Source organism: Erpetoichthys calabaricus, chromosome 2 (assembly GCF_900747795.2).
Source record: "Erpetoichthys calabaricus chromosome 2, fErpCal1.3, whole genome shotgun sequence".
Lineage (NCBI taxonomy): Eukaryota > Metazoa > Chordata > Cladistia > Polypteriformes > Polypteridae > Erpetoichthys > Erpetoichthys calabaricus.
The window spans coordinates 274,608,025-274,626,135 of NC_041395.2; the positions used below are offsets into that span (position 1 = coordinate 274,608,025).

Here is an 18,111-nt window from a genome sequence, read left to right on the forward strand (position 1 = left end):
AGCATGCAGCTGTTGTGATTGCTGGGCAATTAATTATACCGAGACTATGCAGTAGATGAACATGACTCTGGAGCTTTGAAAGTCTCCCCCACACAGTTTCTAAACAGGATGTGATACTTTTTTTTTTGTGCACAATTGTATGCCTAACAAACTGTAAAACAGAGTAAGTTGGAAAGAGTTTAGCATGTTTGGTTAATGCTTAGGAAAGTTATCAGATGTCATGCAACGTGAAAATTGCTTTACTTGAAACACTACATTCTTAAAACATTTCAATGCAAACATACATGGAAGCTAACTATCAAAGTATCTCACTTTGGCATTGCTCAGAAATAAAGGTAAATCAATAAAAGAAAACATAAAGAACATTGTAGCAGGTAACGCTTTTGTCCACCTCTCGGACCCTCAGGTACCACTCCAAACACGAAGTAAAAGTATAACAACTATTTATTTTGTTATAACACAGTGCACCAAGCACCCTCCACTCCACATTATTCATAAACAATAAATCACCAATACAATTCTCTCCTCCTCGCCCAGACACTTCGCCCTCCTACCTCTCAGCTCAGCTCAATGTACTGGGCTTCCCAGAGTCCTTTTATACACCCTGACCCGGAGGTGTTCCTGTCCAACAGTTCACAGTTCCTTATTCCTTCCGGGTCAGGGTAAACAGTCCTTTTCTTCAACCTGGGAGCACGTCGTTTCTTCCTGTCATGTGACCATGACGTACTCCCGGGTTATAGGGCACATAAGAGCCCATGAGCCCTCCTACAGCGACGCCTGGTGGCCCCCAAGGTATCCAGCAGGGCTGTGTGTAGAAACTACGAAGTCCATGAGGCCCTGCTGGAACTCGGGGCACATTTATGCTGTCCGGAGAGCTCCTCCTGGCGGCCTGGGGGTGAGGGCCGGAGTAAAATGCCGGCAATCCACCACAACATTCATCTGAGGTGTATGGTGGAGGCCTTATTAAAGCAGATGTCAGAATTCCAGAACACACCTACATAGATATACAGTATTATTTTAACCAAGCCTAGCTTCTTTTACTTTCTCACCTTCATGTTCTTCAGCTGTCATCTTCCTGCCAGGTCACCACCACTTTTGCCTGCCATGCTGTTATCTGAGACTGGAGTGCTATTTACTGCTTTACATCATTCTGGATACAAAGTTACTCCGCAATAGTGCATGCCTGGCTGTTCTACATCTAGGTGGTCCCTGATCACACTCCATTAGCAATTTTAAATTAAAACTGTTGGTGGACTTGTTGCAATAGCTGAATGACCAGTTTCATCAAGTTAATTACTAAATCAATGTACTGCAATGTGTATTTAGTTAATTTTTTTTCATAACTTCTGTGGGCCCCACAATGCTTATTTGATTAGAATTATCATTTACTTGAACAATCATTATAATGGTTTGGTCTGCAAAGCTCAATTTATTTGCTAATTTGGAACCTGTTTTACCCAGTAAAGAAAGACTCTGTCCGTGGCACATTAGACACATGGCAACCACTAACCCTGGGTAGAATGTTAGTCCATTGTAGGCACTGAAACAAAATATGCTTACATTCGCGCTCACAGGACCAATGTAACGTCAAAAAGCACCATGCCTTTGGAATATCCAATGAAATCAACACAAGAATGGTGAAAGATTAACTAAGCCAAAACAATAATCCAAAAAAATGCATGTAAAGCCATAAAATCAAAATGCAAAGTCTCAAACAAGATGGACAGTAAAAGCTAATACAAAAGTCTCAAAGAAATAAGAATGGAGCAAAAAATTGTGTTACTAATCAAGCAGGAAAGAGCAGCCGAAGTACACGGCAGTTATTGCTGGACATAGCAGCTCTAGAAGAAGTCCAGAGAAGAGTGACTAGGCTCATTCCAGGGCTACAGGGGATGATTTATGAAGAAAGATTAAAAGAGCTGAGGCTTTCCAGTTTAAGCAAAAGAGGATTAAGAGCTGACATGATTGAAGTGTTTAAAATTATGAAGTGAATTAGTAGAATGGATCCAGACTGTTATTTTAAAATGAGTTCATCAAGAACACGGAGACACAGTTGGAAACTTGTGAAACTTAACTTATTGTTAAAGGAAAATTTTGCACAAACATTAGGAAGTTTTTCTTCACTAAGTGCACCACAGACACTTGGAATAAGCTGCTGAGTAGTGTGGTAGACACTAGGCTTTAGAGACTTTTAAAACTAGACTTGATGTTATTTTAGTAGAATCAAGTCGACAGTAACAGTGAGCTTTGTTGGGCTGAATGGCCTGTTCTCATCTAGATTGTTCTAATTTTCTAAAGAGTTCAAATACTAATGTGTCTAATCTTTTAGAACTTCATGCAAGTTTCGGGTTAAATGTTCTGAGAGAAATGTGAGGTTGCAATTGAAAAAGCAATTAAAGACAAATTATATTTTTCTGTGAAAATAAAGAGCACACAAAACATATTAAAGTTGTACAACATCACTCCAAATGCAGGTCCACCACAACATTTCTGGCAGACCAGGTTATTTTTTATTTTATATAATCGATTAAGGTGAAAGGGCAGAGTTACATCACAACTTGGAGAAGCTGTCTAGCATTGTTTTCTCCAAACTGTCTGACATGCATGTCTGACGTTTAAGGTGTTTACGTGAAATTTTCGACTTGGAAACTTAGATTTCTCATCTGTCTGATGGCATGTGACTTCTGAATAATGCATGATAATGCCACAGCAGAGATCTGAGGAAGACAGGAGGCCTCTCAGTTAACTGCCCAAAAAGGCTGCGGCACCTAAGAGACTTAATGCATGATGTGGTCTCCTGCGACAACAAAGACAGAACATTAACAGTAAACAAGAGACTAGCAAGAAATGGCTAACACAAAAGACAATGCAAAAAAGATAAATGTAAGTATTTGGGGGAAAAAAAATCTGAAACGAAAAACATAAACACAGCAAAGCACTGCTGTAATGTTAATGAAGAGAATGAAATATCCTATTTCCTATTACAGTCTAGGTTGGTGCTACTATTTTCAAATTTTTACACCTTCAAAAAAGATACTAAGTAAATCAGTGCTTTGGTTGAACATATAATGGATTAGCAATTTCTGTTTTACTTCTCCACATGCTTTAAGAATTGCAATGCTTTAGTTTGCAATAATTTTACTAAACTAAATCAACGTGCAAGGCAGTAATATTCTGACCTGTTATATATCCTTTTGAAATGAAAATGAAAATAACATATATTTATAACAGGACTGTATCTATATATGTGTTTGAGTTCAAATTAAGCTAAAATTGCAGACCTAACATTTTAATCCGATCTGTGAAATTTCAGTTAGCGTATTTTTAATTATATTAAATGTGCTCATCCCTATATCACAGATTTACTCTGGTTTCACTTATTGTTCCTACAGTTGCGTATAGCTGTGGCTCTGACATTTTAGTTTTACTCCACTGAGCACTGAAAGAAGTTTTGGAAGTTACCATTCTTTTTTCATATTTTTACCTGCTAGTTAATATATTTACTATTATTATATTTATTCTTGTATTCATTCATTATTAAACCTGCATAATCCAGTGCATGGTGCATTCGGTGAAGACGAGGAATAACTGAAGTGTTAAGGCCTGTCAATTGCAGGGCATTCTAATTGATATGGGACAAATTTTGAGTCAATAATAAATCTAACACATGCATTGTGCTGGTTTCTATTACAATCTGAATTATTTATACTTTTTTTTTTACAAAACAGTTTACATTGACATTTTACTGAAAAAGGTAGTGTAATGCAAGTGGATTGAGGGACGAGGAACACTTCCACTTGTTGTTTTTTCTTTTTTAGTGTAGGATTTGGGTGTAAGCAGGCAAGTGGACTGAGGTGTCAGCATGACATATAGATGGGTAAGTGTAACACATACAACAGAAGAGGATGCGGTGAGAGGAAATGGGCGTCAGGAGGAGTACTCTGGAGAAGCCAAATGTGTGTTGCACAGCCCATGGTATGGCTCAGAAGCTAAGCTGAAGACAGACCTGGGGATGTGTATGAGCTGCTGTTCCGCAGGGAGGCGTTAGTATGTCACTGATGTCTGTGCTTTGGGGTTATGATGCCATATATCCTAGAAAATCACGTAGTGTTACCCTGGAAAGATCTGTTCACACCCTGGCTAGATTTTCATACTGGCGAGACCAGGATTCCTCAAGCTGATTTTTTTGTTGTTTATAAATTTGGTAGCTGCAGTTGCAGAAAAAAACAAAAAAAAAAAATGAAGATCCAGACAAGCAATTTTTGTATTGTGTTCTAATAAATATAACCAGTTTTTGGTAGGCACTATAGTTCTCTTAATTTTTTTAAATAACAAAAATAAAAATGTATCTTTGTGGTGTACCTGAGCTACAGGTGAGGTGTGGTTCATATTCTAATCCCATGGTCTGAAGGCGTTGATATACAAGAGGAGAACTCTGCCTTACAATACACATTTTGAGCTTTGTTAAGAAGACTGGGGTTTACCAGAGGGGTTGGCGCACAAAGATGTAAGGAGAACAGGAAACAGGAAACAACAGTGCTTAAGCCATGTTCAAAATATTATTTAATTTCTTTAGCCTGTTCTGCTGTTAAATAAGCTCCATGCTCCCAACCTGGAACAGAGACCCAAACTGACATATTAATCCACATAATAAATCACTGCCTTACTGACTCCAATGTGAATTCTATCCATTTTTTTATGTTTATCTTCCAAGATTTATCAGGTAGTCAAATTATCTGGCATTATACCTTATAAATAATTTCTAAAGAATTTATTCCTAAAACAAACACTGATGATGATCTTGACTTTTTATCATGTCATAGTTTGTCTACCTGCGCTGCAAATATGGACACCAAGATACAAACTGATTTAAACCTCATCTATCCAGCCATTTTTTAAACTTTCTTTCTGAACACAGAATTTCAAGGAAGCCAAGCAGTCATAATCTGGGATCCTGTGGTTGTTTGTCATGTGGTGTGTGCGGCAATGCACTGTATCATTGCATGTTCCTAATCTCCTCCTCCAAGCATATCCACGTAGCACAGGGCCAAAAATGAGAGGAAAACCTGCAAAGAAAGTCAAGCCAGTTCATCACATGGCACAAAGGAATACACCAACACTTACACTTTCCAAGCCAATTTAAAAGTTTCAACAAATCTACAACTGAAGAACTACCGTAAACACGGGGAGAATATATCAGCTACGCACAGACAGCACTCCAGGACAGAATCAAAGTGGGGTCCAAACTGTGTGAGGTAACAGAGGTACCCATTAGTTTACAAGCCCACGCATGAATTACACCAAATTGTTCAACTATACAGAGAAGGTCTACAGGACGGTAGTGAGACCAGCTATGTTATATGGGTTGGAGATGGTGGCACTGACCAGAAAGCAGGAGACAGAGCTGGAGGTAGTAGAGTTAAAGATGCTAAGATTTCCATTGGGTGTGACGAGGATGGATAGGATTAGAAATGACATTAGAGGGTCAGCTCAAGTTGGACGGTTGGGAGACAAAGTCAGAGAGGCGAGATTGCGTTGGTTTGGTCATGTGCAGAGGAGAGATGCTGGGTATATTGAGAGAAGGATGCTAAGGATAGAGCTGCCAGGTAAGAGGAAAAGAGGAAGGCCTAAGAGGAGGTTTATGGATGTAGTGTGAGAGGATATGCAGGTGATGGGTGTAACAGAACAAGATGCAGAGGACACGAAGATATGGAAGAAGATGATCCGCTTTGGCAACCCCTAACAGGAGCCGTCAAAAGAAGAAGAAGAATTTAAACTGTGTATGTTTAAGGCATATAAACTCATTTTTGTAAATAATTACTTTTACTACATGTACACTGATTGCTACATTGTTCTGTGAATTACTACCATTTAGACTTCTTGAGGATTGTGGGGTCTGTGAATGAAACAAAACTCAAAGCACAGTTTATAATGTGGTTCAACTAAAGGTGAAGAGCAGATTGCATTGGGAATAAGCAGACATCCTAGAGCAGTTACATCAATAATTATGTTAAAAGCATTATATTTGCAGGAGTGCCTGCCTGGGTCATGGCTTTTCAAGTACTTCTTTAGTAGTAGCAGTAGTAGTAGAATATTATCACGTGTACAGGGTAGAGTGAAACCCTTACTTGCATGTTCAGCTATAACGCAACACATCGCCACTCTCTAACACTCTTCAGTGTGAACTGGAATATATTGACGTAAAGCATATTGTATAGAGTTTTATTTAATACATCATGCATGGGGTAAACGTTATAAAGAACACTCAAAGCTAATCACTACCTTTTACCTTCTCTAACCACCCCATCTACATCCTGAACTTGACTTCCCAGCAGCAGGGTGTGAGGAGCTGGAGTTCATTCCAGTAGTAACTAAGCCTGCATGGATTGTTCACATATGGCATTTTATTGCATATGTTTCATAATGATTCATAATGCATCAGTTTGAATTTGCTATCACACAGCAGGCATTTAGACTGTGTCAAAAAACTGACGCCCCATTTAAAAATCAGAAACATACAGGGAGGTCATGTAAGGACCCAAGCTAGAAATCAGCCAAGAGTCCAATGGGTTGGAAGCAACAGTTCTCATCAGCATGTAATCATAATCAAGACTGATGGAAAGCAGGAGAATTACATTTTTTTAGGGGGTTGCAGTAATTAAAGCCTGGAGGTGGAGTGCAGCCTTGAAAATAAAACTGGAAAATAAATCAAGCTAAGTGTTTTCAAGATTCACATTCTACAACAACACTCCCAGCATTGACACACCTTGATAATATATAAAAAAAAAAAGGTTTATAACCAAAAAAATATATCTTTACTTCTGTTCCCATTCAACACAACAGGATTATTAAGCAGAAATATGTTCCACTGTTAAAAAAAAGAAAACAACAACTCCTGAATAGAATGTGAAACCACCAGTACAACCACCTATTATCGTAATTTCAGGAGAAATCCATCACCTCATACACATCGACCTACCAAATTGCCAATAGCCATTTGTGAAAGCAAGTCAGGTCAGAGCACTGCTTACATCTTACAATTGATGCTAAAGGCCTGATGTGAAAATACATGCAAAGAATTACTCCTTGAAAATCTGTATACAGCGCCCATTGTACACGTTAAAACCATGATGTTGAACTGACCTGTATCTCTGGTAGTCATCTTCATCTTTGTCCTGACTAACAAGTTCATTGGGACATGCTTCATTGCCTAGAAGACTAAGATATTCCAATGAAGGAGTCATTTCGGAGATGTGGTCCAGCAGAATTTCAATATCTGTGATGTGTCAGACAATAGAGGTTAAGGATACAATCCCATCAATTACAACTGCCTTTATGCTACAACTACTGTTTGCCATCCGCTTGTCACTACGAGCGGTCAAATGCACTGCCGCACTTTACAGCCTGTCAAAGTCCTCATGGAAAAAGCAAACTGGGGTAAATGTAATGTGGAGTTTTTTGGCACCGTTTGAAAGAATTCAGCTGTGTTCTCCCATGTTTCTTTTTTGATTTCCTAGGTGGCTTGGTGCAGAACATTAAAACATTGACAAAATGATGGATGTCATGTGGTAAAACGGTTAGCGATTGTTGGAGCTGTGAAACTTTTTCAACGTGGAAACAAACAGCTGCTTCACAGCACATTCATCACTAATACATTCACTTCATTGGAAAATAAGCCTAAAGTGTCAAAATACAACAGCACTAATGCACCACTTGAGTATAAATGCTTCTGTGCCACGGGAAGACATAAATAATTACCCCATTAGTATGTTCAGGCCACTTCAGAACTAAATTTAGTTTTGAAGCTTTGACATTAACTTCATGCGTGCAATGCTTTCACCACACAGAAAGGCTCCTTACACTCTCATTGCTCTGCTTGGTGAACCCGGCAAATAAATCTTTTAAAGGGAGACTTGATAAACTGTTATCACTTGGTTAAATTAATTCTGCCAGCATTATTTTTACAATTTTGGTAAACTTATTTTGAAGGGGCCTCCTAAACTAACTCTGGCTATGGATCCGCATCACTAAAATATATACAGATTTTTTTCACTAAAACATTTACTTTCCTTAAGATATGCGTTTCATAGGCTAAGTATAAATACCTCTAGGGGCCATTATGGTGTAATTTAATGGTTCTACAGAAAAATGTGCTATATTCTTATGCAGAAACACATTTATCAAAATAAACGCACTTATTACTTCAACAAAATGGAAACTGTTGGGATGCTGAGAGGGATTTCTTTTTTTTTTTGCCTTGTGTATCACAATGATATTTAAATAATATAAACCACACTTGATTTAGGAATGAAGCACACACATTACTGGTGCACATTTAGTAATATAAATCTAAGCAATACAGAGCCATTTCTTTTTTGTAGCTGCACTTAAATAAAATGGTCGTATTCATCATTACCAGTAACACCATTTCTGAGGCAAGGTATGAGGACTTTGTAAAGGCTTTTGACAGCATTGGTTGAGAAAATGAGCAATAAAATAGGATGTCGTCTAAAAATTTAAATGGCATTTATTATAACTATGTACACTTAAATAAAGATCATTCGCATATTTCTAATATTTAAAAAAAAAAATTAAGTCATCACATCAAAATATGTGCTTTCTCTGCAAATAATTATTTGGGAAACATATTCATATGAATAAATGTACCCACATACATACAGTACACACACACACACACGTTATATTATATATATATATATATATATATATCTATCTATATATATATATATATATATATACACATAGATAGATAGATAGATAGATAGATAGATAGATAGATAGATAGATAGATAGATAGATAGATAGATAGATAGATTTACATACAGTGGACAGACAGGTATACAGACATATAAAAGCAGAAATATTATTATTTATTTACAGGTAGATACATAAACAAGTTATACATTATTAAATACAGAGAGATGTGCAAGAAGACAGACAGACATATAGATAGATAGATAGATAGATAGATAGATAGATAGATAGATAGATAGATAGATAGATTTACTGTACATACAGTGGATGGACAGGCTTACAGACTTATACAAGCAGACATAATATTATCATTTATTTACAGTTAGATGTGTAAACAAGTTATATATTAATAAATACAGAGAGATGTACAAGACGATAGATAGATAGATAGATAGATAGATAGATAGATAGATAGATAGATAGATAGATAGATAGATAGATAGATAGATAGATAGATAGATAGATAGATAGATAGATAGAATAAGAGAATCACTTCTATTACACCTTGTGGTACATTTCATAAAGGCTGCATTTTGCAGCCTGCATTGCTCCACTAGAGGTCACCCTGTCACATATCCTAGCTCTTTTCCACTTAAAAGAAAATATTTTGCAAGTTTTAAAGTCAGTTATAATACTTGCCTTCAAAACACAAGTCCTTTATATTTAGGATACTTAATTAGAAAATAACAATGGGTATGCACCCTTCATACAGCCTTTCACAGCATGAACATATAATATTACCTCTTGAAATCTGTCTGAAATCAAATGCACAAAAAAGAATTAAAGAAATATTTATATACAGTTCATATATATATATATATATATATATATATATATATATATATATATATATATATATATATATGTGCAAAGGATATGAGGTTCTTGTTGAGTGTTAGGGTGTGGAGGTGCTGTAACCTGGGCAACTGAAGGTCATTTCCGAGGAGATTGTTGTCCACAATCAGTTCTTCCAGGCTAGTGAATGCTTTCAGTGCTTCTAGTGACCTGCAATGATAAGGCAACAGGAAAAATGATATGCCACTAAATCAAGAAGGCTATTATGTGCAGAAATAAATATTTCAACCTTCCCTTTCATGAGCTGAAATAGTTTTGGTTTGGGCCTGTCAAAGGAGTGAATGACAAAAATTAGTGGCAGAGAGATCGCTGGCATGGCACCACATCCTTCACAGGCTGGCAGGATGAAAGATGGGGGTCACTTAGTGAGTAGCCAGGATCCAAAACAAAAGGCTTAAGAAATGGGGTCTGCAGGATGAATTTGTCAATGTCTTGTGCCTTGAGGCACCCAGCCTTGCCTGACCCCAACCTCCATTCCCAAGATAAATAACTCTGTCACAGTTCACCTTCACTCCCTGGACACAAATTTAAGTTGTCATCCATCATTTCTAGAGAGAAATGTAATATTCCTCCAAAGGTAATGGATATAACTTTAAGACTATTGTGCAATCACACCCATGGGGTTTAAAAATTTACTTTTTAACACACTTTTTAATCTTTTGTAAAACAACTACTGAACCATGCATTTTTCCCTCTTATGTTGTTTTCTCTGAATAGTAATGACCGAGTGTCACTGTCAATCCGGTGCTGGGGTTCTTCCAAAGTTCAAGCAGTACAAGGTGCACAGAGCTGCAGACTGCTTTTGTTTTTTATTTATTTTACATTGAAATATTATACATTACATAGCAGCAGGCTAACAATAACAGCACAGACTGTAGAATGGCGCTTTATTAGAAGAAATAAAATGTAGAAATGAGAATACTGCTGTAGTATACAAAAGGTCACAGTATTACAACAATGTTTAGTATTACTTTAATAATAAAATGATACAATGACTGTGATTGTATTTTCATTTAAAAAAACAATTCAACCATTATTTGTACATGTGAAGCAAGGTACGGTGACATGGTAATCCACCAGGATTCTCACTGATGTCCGTATAACCGCTAACTCATGCATGTTACACAGGCAGTCTAAACAGATCTTTGTACAGCAACACACAACTTTCTTTTCTGGCTATAAAACCATCAGAAAAATAAACTTGATTTGTACATTATATCTAACACTACAAATGCAGTAAGATGTACAGTACAAGTTGCTCAAGACTCCATCTGCATTAAAACAGCTGCTACTTTGTTAATTTGAAAATTTTTCAATAATAAAAAATGATCAGAAAAAGGTGTCTTATCCTATACACTGGTATAGTACAGTGTACAATAAGTGCAGATCTGGGATCTATAGTGCTGAAAACAATTCTGAAGACACCCCTTTCTATGACAGTAATCTTGCATTTTATTGCAAAGATGGAGAAACTGCAGTTCTCAGCATAGCTACACATAGGCTGACCAGATTTTCATAGTCTCAAAGCAGGATGCAACTTATTAATTAAGTGATCAAGCATAGGTCAACAAATTTAGTTGTGTATTTAATTGGCAAGTGGAGGTTCCCCTTCGAGTGCATAAAAATAGGGCAGTTTATTCATTATACTCCAGCTATTAAACAGGACACAATGAATAAAAATTGGACTGTCCCAGAAAAAAAACATCTGGTCCCCCTAGCTAGACAGCAAAACTTGGCAATGGCGCTTTCCACCAGACAGCACTCCCTTAGACAGCCAAGCACAGTAAACTTCAATGACATTGTCCGCTGAGTCAGTGTCAGGAATCTCTGCCAGATTATTCTGAACACAACCTGTTGAATGCTGCCTGGTAAGATGAATTGTAAACATGACAAAAAGGGGCAAAATCAAAATATGAAGGTTTGAGGTCCAGAGAGTTTTTAACTTTTAACATCATGAATTACTCTAGCAGCTTCTGTTCAATGGGAAGACAGGAACTGTGGTGGGGCCAGGTAAGCAGAAGCTGTCATTGCATTAACCGAAACTGTGTCTGTCTGGTGAGAAGCCATGTGTTTCACTCCTTAACTTTTGTGTGTGAACCAGATGCTTGTCCTATACTGTATATCAAGGGTCTCCAAGTCTGGTCCTGGAGGGCAGCAGTGGCTGTAAGTTTTCATTCTAACTCTTCTCTTAATTAGTGACCTGTTTTTGCTGCTAATTAACTTCTTTTGAATTAATTTTAATTGACTCGTTTTTTTAAGATTTGTTCCCCTGAATTTCTTTATCGTTACTCTGAATTGCTTCATTTCAGGGGAACAAATCTTAGAAAACAAGGTCACTAATTAAGAAAAGGGTTAGAATGAAAACCTGCAGCCACTGCGGCCCTCCAGGACCGGAGTTGGTGATCCCTGTTTACTGTATGCATGTGTAGACATCAGGGCTGCGTGCATCTGCCAAGGAAAATGATGATGAAAAACTAAAGAAGATTAAAGACATTTTTCAGCTGTATAGCCTTTATCAGAGGCCGAATAATAATACATATAATATACATCTAAACCAATGAATTTTAAACAATGTATGTGTAAATGGTCGATATGGACTAGTGTCTAACTTTGATGATGTGACCTTTAACTTGTCAACCATGTTTAGTAAATGGATTGGTTGATACACATTGGAATGGATATATCTACCTAAACTAATATCCAAAGAATATAAAGAAACAATGAATACACTTGACTTGAGCATTCCTAGTTTTCTTCCTCTTTCTCTGTACATTTAGCATTCGTTTGCTCAGAGGTTGGTGTGCTTGCTGCTTCCTGAGCAGCTCTTCTTTTCTCCACCCTAGTGGCCCGCTTCTTCTCTTCTTTTGTCGGCATCTTTTCACATTAAAACGGATTTTAAAGTCTGTGTTTGTGTTGTAATTACTTAGTACATTTTTTTTTTTAGTTTTCCACTTAAGCTGGCACTTAAGTCTTCAATCTGCCTCAAGAATGATTTAAGATATGAAGATGTAGGGGAAGTGACAGCGAAGGTGGTAGGGATGAGAATGACTGTACACATGCGCCGCATGGCCGCCCGCTGCAGAGAGTTGATTCTACAATAAAATAAAATAAAAATAAAAAGAGGAATAACCTTGGAGGCCAATCATCACCCCGAAAGCCAATAGTAGAAGCCATGTAGTATACTGTATGTGTACCAAATTTCAGGTCAATATGTCAAATGGTTTGCGAGCTACAGGTGATTTAAAATCCTGGACTGACAAACGTACTGCCACGGTAGTGTATTATATATACCAGTAACAGCGCACTGCACGATAACATGCTGTGAATACACTTGACTTTAGCATTCATAGTTTTCATACTGTTTCTCTGTATGTTTAGCATTCGTTTACTCAGAGGTAGATGCGCTTGCTGTTTCATGAGCAGCTCCACCCTACAAGCCCGCTTCTTCTCTTCTTTCGTTGCCATCTTTTCGCATTAAAACTGATTAAGTCAGTGTTTGTGTTGCAATTACTTAGTAAGTTTTCTTTAACTTTTCACTTAAGCTGGCACTTAAGTCTTCACTCTGCCTCAAGAATGATTTAAGATATGAAGAGGTAGGGAAAGTGACAGCAAATGTTTGTAGGGAATGAGAACAGCGCCCGTACACATGTGCCGCATGGCCGCTGCTAAGAGTTGATTCTACAATAAAATATAATATAAAAAAATAAGGAATAACCTTGGAGGTCAGTCATCAACCCGAAAGCGGACAGTAGTTGTCACGTAGTATATGTGTACCAAATTTCAGGTCAACAGTTCAAATGGTTTCCAAGCTGCAGGTGATTTAAAATCTTGGACAGACAAACGAACAGCCACGGTAGCATATTATACATAAAGACATATATATATATATATATATATATATATATATATATATATATATATATATATATACATACACACATTTTTTTTGTGTTTTGTTTATAATCTGTTCTTATTGTAGAATTCCTCCATACTTTGTACATATATATTCAACATGGCAAAACCAATTCTGAATGAACAATGAACTTAGTAATAATAAAAATAATAATATATTTTATTTAAATAGCACGTTTAACATATATTAAAAAACATATCATGCGTAACAAAAAAAGATGTCCAAACGTCCCGGAGTCATAACTTTAAAGATTTTAAGATGATTAGAAAAATAAACAGATCTACAGGATGTCCCAGGATGGCCAATACCTGGATCAAACATGGCTAGTTCATATAAAATACAATGGTCCTATGGAACTAAAAATTAGGAAGTGGTTGGCAAGAAAGATAATTCTTGAAGAGAGGCATAAAGAAAAAATGACCAGGCATCAAGTGGGACAAAAGCCCCATATCCCTTTAGGAGGTTGCCTCTAAAAATTGCAATTTTTCGTAAATCCAGAGTTTTGTGTCACAATACTTGCATCCTAAGCAAAAAAAATAAAATTGTACCCGAGTCCCCTTACACCTGTCTAACTTTGGCATTTTTGCCCTGTACTGTTATTAGCTGCTCAGTTAAAACCACGTTGCATTACACATGGGGTTCCTTATTAATTGTTGTTTTCATGTCATCGCTGTGGTGTGCACTTGGTGATTTAATCAGCTAAATTCACAGTCAAGGGAGAAGAAAAGGATCAAATCTAATATAAGATGTTGATGATCAACACTCAAATTGCCTTGCCAATAAAGCAAGCCTTCATTTCACAAAAAAAATTTAACTCTTCATTTGGGGAGCACTTATTAATAAGCAAACCAAAAATGAGAATAAGATAAGGAGGCTAAACAGAATTATTTCTTTCTGACAATACCCTGCATTAGTCAAAAGTGGGAATGGGTTGGGTTGGTGAACAAAAAATGCATAGTTTAACAAAATGATGTTTAAAGAATTTATAAAATGACAACCAATGTCCACAATAAAAGGAGGAATGATCCTTTACCACTTTTATTGTGCTTAAGAGGGCAATGGCAGGTACGTTTTCTGCCTTTTGTTTGTGAAAGCTAATAAGTGACATTGAGCTGCGTGTGCACGCTGCTTTTCTCAGAGCTCTAATGACCTGAAAGCCGCCCATTATTTCACCCACAGGTACCATCTCTGCTGCCTCACTGCAGGCCTCACACCACACTCCCAGAAGAGCCCCGGTGCAGCCCTGAGATTTTCATTGCAATTTCCAAAGTCACATCAAAATGACAAAACATCATAACGCATTCAGCTCTGTCTGATTCAAATGGAAAGAACATTTAGTTTCCACTGTAATTAACCCTATTCTTGTTAAGATAATTATGATCAAGCTCCTTGTCACAGCTAATATCACAGGATCATCGCCTATGGCTTACGCATCGCCCTCATTAGCTTACCAAAACAGTGTGCAAAAACAAGCGAGAGGCACCGGCCTCTCCTTCTAAGGAAATAATAAAAAGAAATAAAGAAAATGAAAAAAAAAAAAAGTAATATAAACACACAGTGAAAAAAAATTGAATATACCGCCACATTAGACTTCTCATCTTCTTTATTTTTCCATTATTACCTTTCATCTTGTAATTAATTATTAGGAGGCCATCACAAAGTTATTTAGTTACGTAATTAAAGAGAAGACTTTTTACATACCTACAATAATGATATACTACTATAAAAAGTAAGAAAATCTCACTAGTGACAACATGAATCACTTCCATTCATTAAACTGAAACGTTATAGTGCTATTTCATATCAAGTTTATATTTCTGCAAGTGATTCCAGAAGGAGTAGCATGCCAGCCCTCCTTTTGCAGATAGAATTGGGCTGCACTCCGAGTGACGGCCGGCTTGATGGAAATATTTCATACTTTTAATGAAGACATGCAGGAACACTGCTCTCTGTTTTTTTGGACTACAAAGCTTCGGGAATAGGCTTTCACCACTCAAGAATATTCTTTAGGTAACACGTCTGGTGACATGGAATGACAGAACAACATTTCCCACTGGAGATGGTCAATAAAGACATATGCACAATGAAATGAAGGTGTCATCTCTGAAACCTAATTTGCCACCATGACTGTAAGCAAAAGGCGCAAAATGATGCTCATTGATTTTGTCAGCGAAGGCAAGACATGATGCGTACATTCTCCGAGATTCCTGTCTGCACCATCACCGATCCCTATCCCTATCCCTAATGATCACACACAATTACAGAAAGCCATTCACTTTGCCAGGCACTGCTAACTTGAGTTAAATCTGCTCTTTTAGAATATGGACCACTTAATGCGACACAGCATTAGAAAACTGTCTCGTAATAATCATCAAGTGGGCTATTTGTCATTGTCTGGTAGTAATTGTTTGACAGGATATCTAACACAGAATAATTCCTTTTAGATTATGGAGCTAATGTACTTTAAATGTATAACTTAAGATAAAATAAGAAGAAAGAAGCAAGCTAATAATTTTTGCTGTGAAAAAACAGCTGACAACTTTTTTTAATTGTCAAGGCAACCAAAATTGCTTACTCACTGAATATACTGAAAGTCCACTTTTTCAAGACATCGAAAGCAGCAATCATGCAGAACTTCTGAACAAAGTCTCCTGCACGCCACCAATAACTGGGATGGCTGCCTTGTACACTGAGTATGCCAGTTTGCAACAAATTGTGGAGTTCTAAGAGGTCACTGCCTAAGACATTGTTTTCAGCCACACTTCCAACTTGTCTAAACCTCTCTATCAGTAAAGTTCAGATATTGTATTAACATTTTAATGTAGACTGTATGTGCCATCCTTTCTCATGAAGGCAAACATAAAAATAAAACCTCAACAAATGTAGTTAAGAGTTCAATTCAATTCAATTCAGTTTATTTCTATACAGCGCTCTTCAGGGAGTGTAGGCACAGAGCACTGTGACAAGTCCTTGGGTAGAACGAAAATACAAATTTTATCAATTACTAATTTCATAATCAGGACACATAAAGGAAACGGAAAACAAAGTACTTGAAAGCGATTCACATAAATGGAGCCAACCAAAACCTGTCTGTTAATTAATTGTTAAACTATTTCAGCTAACAACTGCAAACGAAATAGAATAAATTCTACTAAGTACTTGTTTCAAATTCTGGTTCGGTGTAAATGCACACATTGTGCTTGAAACAATTGTGTTGGTGTGATATGTAAAAAGCCACATTTCCATATGGAGATAAATAAAGTTCTATCTATCTATCTATCTATCTATCTATCTATCTATCTATCTATCTATCTATCTATCTATCTATCTATCTATCTATCTATCTATCTATCTATCTATCTATCTCTTGTCATGAGACAAAATAGTGGAGGGGTCCTCAGGATATGCTGGACCAACCAGGCCTCCCTATTTAATGCCAAAGTCCAAACAAAAGAACTGAAACAAGCGCTTGGTGGCGCAAGTACAGAAAACTGGTGTGCAAACTGCCTGGTTAGCCTGCTAGGCTTGTCTGTTTCAAAGACTCTAGGGAGCGGGTCAGGATCGGGGATGTCCGACATGCAGGAGTTCTACATCTTATCTGATGCCTGTTTCTTCTGGGGACGTTGGTACTTATAGTTCTTGATTAGAAGAGGCTGGGTTTCTAACAGGGTCATGGGCAGGGCTCACTTGCCCAAACTGGGAATTTATTCAGTAGTGCAGAGAGCACTACAGACAATAAAGTTAGCAGCAGCACCCCCTCTCGCCTGGAGACAGCATTGCAAGTGTCAGCAGAGTCCGATGGATGATCTTCAGACGCACATGTGTGATACTATCTATCTATCTATCTATCTATCTATCTATCTATCTATCTATCTATCTATCTATCTATCTATCTATCTATCTATCTATCATATACTTAATTTCTTTATAAAGGAGATCATGATGGTGCTCACGGTAAAAGAAAATTTTGTTGAAAATGAAAAAGAAGCTTTAAATTTTAAATTAAATTTAAATTTAAAACAGCTATATATAATAGAAAACCTAAATCTTAATAAGATTATTTCAAAACATTTCAAAAATGTGATTACTACAAGAAACATTAAAATGGAAATGACAGTGAATAAAAAATATTTACCAAGGTTAGCTGGGAAGTTACCATCTTGTAAATTTTTTATTGCATCACAACTGCTTATTATCATCAATGGAGAGGAATTGAAAATTAGGGCACAGAACTCGTCAAACTATTCAACAGTCAGAGTACTACTGAGTCTGACAGAAGTCAGATATGTTACTCAAACGAGGGAAAATCACATTGGCCTTTTACTCTCACGCTTTTTAGATGTTGTACATGTGCCAAGCTGATTTGTTTTTTTTTTTTTAATCCTGTCTCGGGTGATTTGGTGTCTTCTACTGGATGTATTCATCACTGTTAAAGCAAAATACTGGATACAGTGCAAAAGTTAAAGGAACTGTAAGGTTTACCAGTAGTGGCCATTCTTTCACTCATTGTTTCAAATGGACCAAGATATGGAAGACACTACATGCAATTAAATGTTTGAAATTAACTT

The 18,111-nt window shown here is 36.9% G+C and overlaps 1 protein-coding gene and 1 long non-coding RNA gene across 2 annotated transcripts in view; one reads left to right on the forward strand and one right to left on the reverse strand.

Moving 5' to 3' along the window:
- lrmda (leucine rich melanocyte differentiation associated) overlaps positions 1 to 18,111 on the reverse strand; it is a 1,173,034-nt gene that overhangs the window by 540,241 nt on the left and 614,682 nt on the right. The window contains exons 3-4 of the mRNA XM_051923742.1: positions 9,652 to 9,780; positions 7,144 to 7,281 (exon numbers count right to left, since the gene is read on the reverse strand). Of these exons, the coding sequence (XP_051779702.1) occupies positions 7,144 to 7,281; positions 9,652 to 9,780 (267 nt within the window). The remainder of the gene's footprint in view (positions 1 to 7,143; positions 7,282 to 9,651; positions 9,781 to 18,111) is intronic.
- LOC127526832 (uncharacterized) overlaps positions 1 to 18,111 on the forward strand; it is a 449,386-nt gene that overhangs the window by 405,531 nt on the left and 25,744 nt on the right. The gene's annotated exons all lie outside the window — the stretch shown is intronic.